This window comes from Nicotiana tabacum, chromosome 11, assembly GCF_000715075.1.
Source record: "Nicotiana tabacum cultivar K326 chromosome 11, ASM71507v2, whole genome shotgun sequence".
Taxonomy (NCBI): Eukaryota; Viridiplantae; Streptophyta; class Magnoliopsida; order Solanales; family Solanaceae; genus Nicotiana; species Nicotiana tabacum.
In genome coordinates this window covers 180,858,787-180,862,234 of record NC_134090.1, presented here as the reverse complement: position 1 = coordinate 180,862,234, position 3,448 = coordinate 180,858,787, and the positions used below count along the sequence as shown (strand labels likewise).

Sequence of the window (3,448 nt, the reverse complement as noted above, 5' to 3'; positions counted from 1 at the left end):
TTAAAATTTTGGGTCCTCCTCTTGGCTACCACTTAACTACTCCATTGATTCTTAGTGCCCTCCACTCTTTGACACGACTTTGACTTTAACACAATTTCTAGAAGGTGGTCAGATATTACAAATTAATGTAGAAAATAATCAAAATATGAATATGAGAATTATTTCATCTCGTATTCGTTGAAATTTTTACTGATATTGTAAACATTCTTTAGATGATTCGATAGCGTAAAAACACTTACATAACTGACAGCGCATATAACTTTAACTCTAATAAATAACCATAACATGAAATAGACTCTTATTTCATACATAGATATCATCGCTGTACAAAACTCAGATGCCTAAAATTTTCACCCTTAAATCACAAATACAACCAACTTTTTAACTACAACAAGAACAAAGCCCATGTGTACATTAATCAATTCTGTAATACCTTTCTCATTTTGGAAGCCAGTTCAGCTAGTGCTTTTGTAGAAGAACCATTTTCACCAAGTACTTTAGCAGCTACATCTTTTAAATCTCTCATTCTACTACGAACTCCTTTTCCTCCTTCACCTTCCATCAATTCTCTTACCACTTCAGCAATTTCCTCTCTTCCCACGACGCCATTCTCACTGGTTTTCAGCCTCAATGCCACTTTTAGATCCTCGTTTAACATTATCGTGTTCATTCTTTGTTCTGCATATAACGGCCAAGCAATAAGTGGAATGCCATGGACCACACTCTCTAACGTCGAATTCCATCCACAGTGAGTCAAGAACCCGCCTGTCGAGCTATGGCTAAGGATTTGGGCTTGTGGAGCCCAATTAGGCACCATTAATCCTTGTCCTTTGGTCCTTTCCAAGAACCCTTGTGGTAAAAAATCAAAAGGGTTACTTGAACTTTGGATATTAAAGTAAGTGGCATTAGCAATTCTATCATTTGGGCATCTTATAACCCATAAAAATCTTTGATCACTCATTTCTAAACCCATTGCAAGTTCAATTAGCTGCTCATGTGAGAGAGTTCCACCACTTCCAAAGGAGATGTACAAAACTGAGTTACATGGCTGCTCATCTAGCCATTTCAAACATTCTAATTCCTCAGCTTTACTGCTTACATCCATATGTATAAGCGGTCCAACTGCGTAAACCGGTGGCTTATCTGCAGAGGCGTATGTACCATATAATTAGTCAATAGGTTCAACTGATCCAAGTATATTTGAGAGGGAGTATAAGTATAGATTCCCTATGTTTCAGTTTATGTAGCGAAATTCGAACTTATTGAAATAAATTTAAATAAAAAGTACTAAAAACAATGATCTAAGTCAAAATAGTTAATAAATCAATATATTTAAAAATATTTAAAAGTCATTGCCGATGAAACACTACTCTAATTATCTAAATACCACTTTTATTTTAATGTATGTGAAGATATTTGACTGATCAAAGGGCTTAAGAAAAAATAAAGATTTATGAAACTTGTAATTTTAAACATATCATAACATTTGTATGATTATATATGAGATTTGTGATTTTAAATATATTATAATATTTTTGTGATTATAAAAGCTTTTCATTAAGGGTAAAATGAACTTTAAAAAAAAATCATATAAATTGAAATAGAAGGAACACTGATAGTGCCACATAAGTGGAAGTAAGGGACTCTCGGAGTATATGCAAAATAAATCACTTAAAATTTTAACAAGTATAGATTATATAAATTTTAAAGCATAATGAATTACTAAAAACATCAACAACAACACAATAATAATAATATATTCGGTGTAATCCCACGTATTGAGATCGGAGAAGGGTAGTGTGTACGCATACTTTACCCCAATAGTTATGGTAACCAATAGTTATGGTAAAAAGGTTATTTCCAATATACCCTCGGCTCAAGAAAAGTATAAGCACAGTAGTTATGGGGAAAAAACGATGGTGTAGAAGCCATGAAAACAAAGCAGTAACTAACAGCAGGATCATATGTTAAAAACATCAACCCATCAAATTAACTCTAAATTGTGTCTCTTCTTACCTGGTTCTTCCTCATGCAAAGCTTTAATGGCACCTGGTTCCAACTCCTTGAAACTATTCACCACTATTCCCTCCGCCATTTTATACCTTTTCGTATGATGAAGCAGCCATTTGTAAGCATCATTCTTCCTATCCTGAACCGGGTCGAGAAGTTCCTTTGCTTCAATAGGAACACAACCCGGAATCCGAACCGGTTCTTTCAACTCTCTATACTCACATGACACAGCTGCATCAAGTGTAGGCAAATAAAGAAATAATGACAAACACATAGCTGTAGTAGGGTAAAAAATATAAGGAGAAACATTAAATTCTTTTGCTACATCAAATGTATCCGTGCCAAAAAGATCAACCACTAAAGCAACTGTTTTCTTCGTTTCAACTAGTAACATGAAAACTTTACGAAAAGAAGGAAGTGAACGTGTGACTGTAAGAGAGATACGTGTCTCGGCTTTAACATCTTCGGGTAAATCGTCGAAGTTAACGGGAGGTAAAAGGAGGTAATTCATGGTAGAAGGAAGGGAGTTGAGGAATTTTTTTTGAGATTCAGAGATAGGACCGTTAGTAGGAAGGATGACTGTTATAGAGAAGTCGTGCTCGTGAATAAGTCGTTTGGCGAATTCAACGAGGGGGACTAAGTGACCCATTCCTGGAGTTGGTAGAAGGACGACATGGGGTTTTTGTTCTGATTGTGTTGTTATTGGAGTTTCCGCCATTTTTGTAGCTCGGTTTAAGATAACCTAAATTTGATAGGGTTTTATAGTGGAGATTGAAGGATAAAATGACGAAAGAATGATGCAACTGCTTGCTAAACAAGACTTTTCTTCTTGCACTCTTTTTTTTTAAAGAAAATAATGACAGACTGTAATTATAATCTATGTGTCACACATCCCAAGAATATTTTCGGAAAGTTCGAGCTTGTAGCGGAGCCAGAATTTATACTAAGGGGATTCGGAATATTAAGTCTATTGGAAACAGTATTTCTGTCTTTTCAGAAGGCGGATTTAGGAAGGCGGGAGGGGGTTCATCCGAACTCCCTTCGCCAAAAATTTATACTGTGTATATAAGGCAAAATCTATTTTTTACCTCTATATATTAAATTTTGAACTCCCTTAACACAACTCAAAAGTGTAATTTAGTGGTCAAGGGGGTTCAAAACCTTCGTAAGGTCATAGGTTCAATTCTCACTAGTTAAAAAAAAAAAATTGAACTCCCTTCGTATGGATCCTGTCTTCGCCAATAAGAGTAAGGTTGTGTACATCCTATTATTTCCAGATCTTACTTGTAAGATTATACTGCATTGTGGTTGGATTCGGAATATTATAAATTGACACACAAATATGTCATGGAAATTAACATTTATTTTCTATGTATAAGAAGTAATTTTGATTTTATATATACAATATATATAATTTTTCGGCCAAAGGGGAAATTTT

General features: G+C 34.7%; 1 protein-coding gene across 1 annotated transcript; it reads right to left on the bottom strand.

The window, feature by feature from the left end:
- Positions 1 to 240: 240 nt before the first annotated feature.
- Positions 241 to 2,778, bottom strand: LOC107809534 (hydroquinone glucosyltransferase-like). The gene is made up of 2 exons (XM_016634189.2): positions 2,017 to 2,778; positions 241 to 1,143 (listed from the first exon to the last, which is right to left on the bottom strand). Exons 1-2 carry the CDS (start codon positions 2,726 to 2,728, stop codon positions 419 to 421), a joined length of 1,437 nt encoding a protein of 478 aa, XP_016489675.1. The 5' UTR covers positions 2,729 to 2,778; the 3' UTR covers positions 241 to 418.
- Between the last annotated feature and the right edge of the window lie 670 nt (positions 2,779 to 3,448).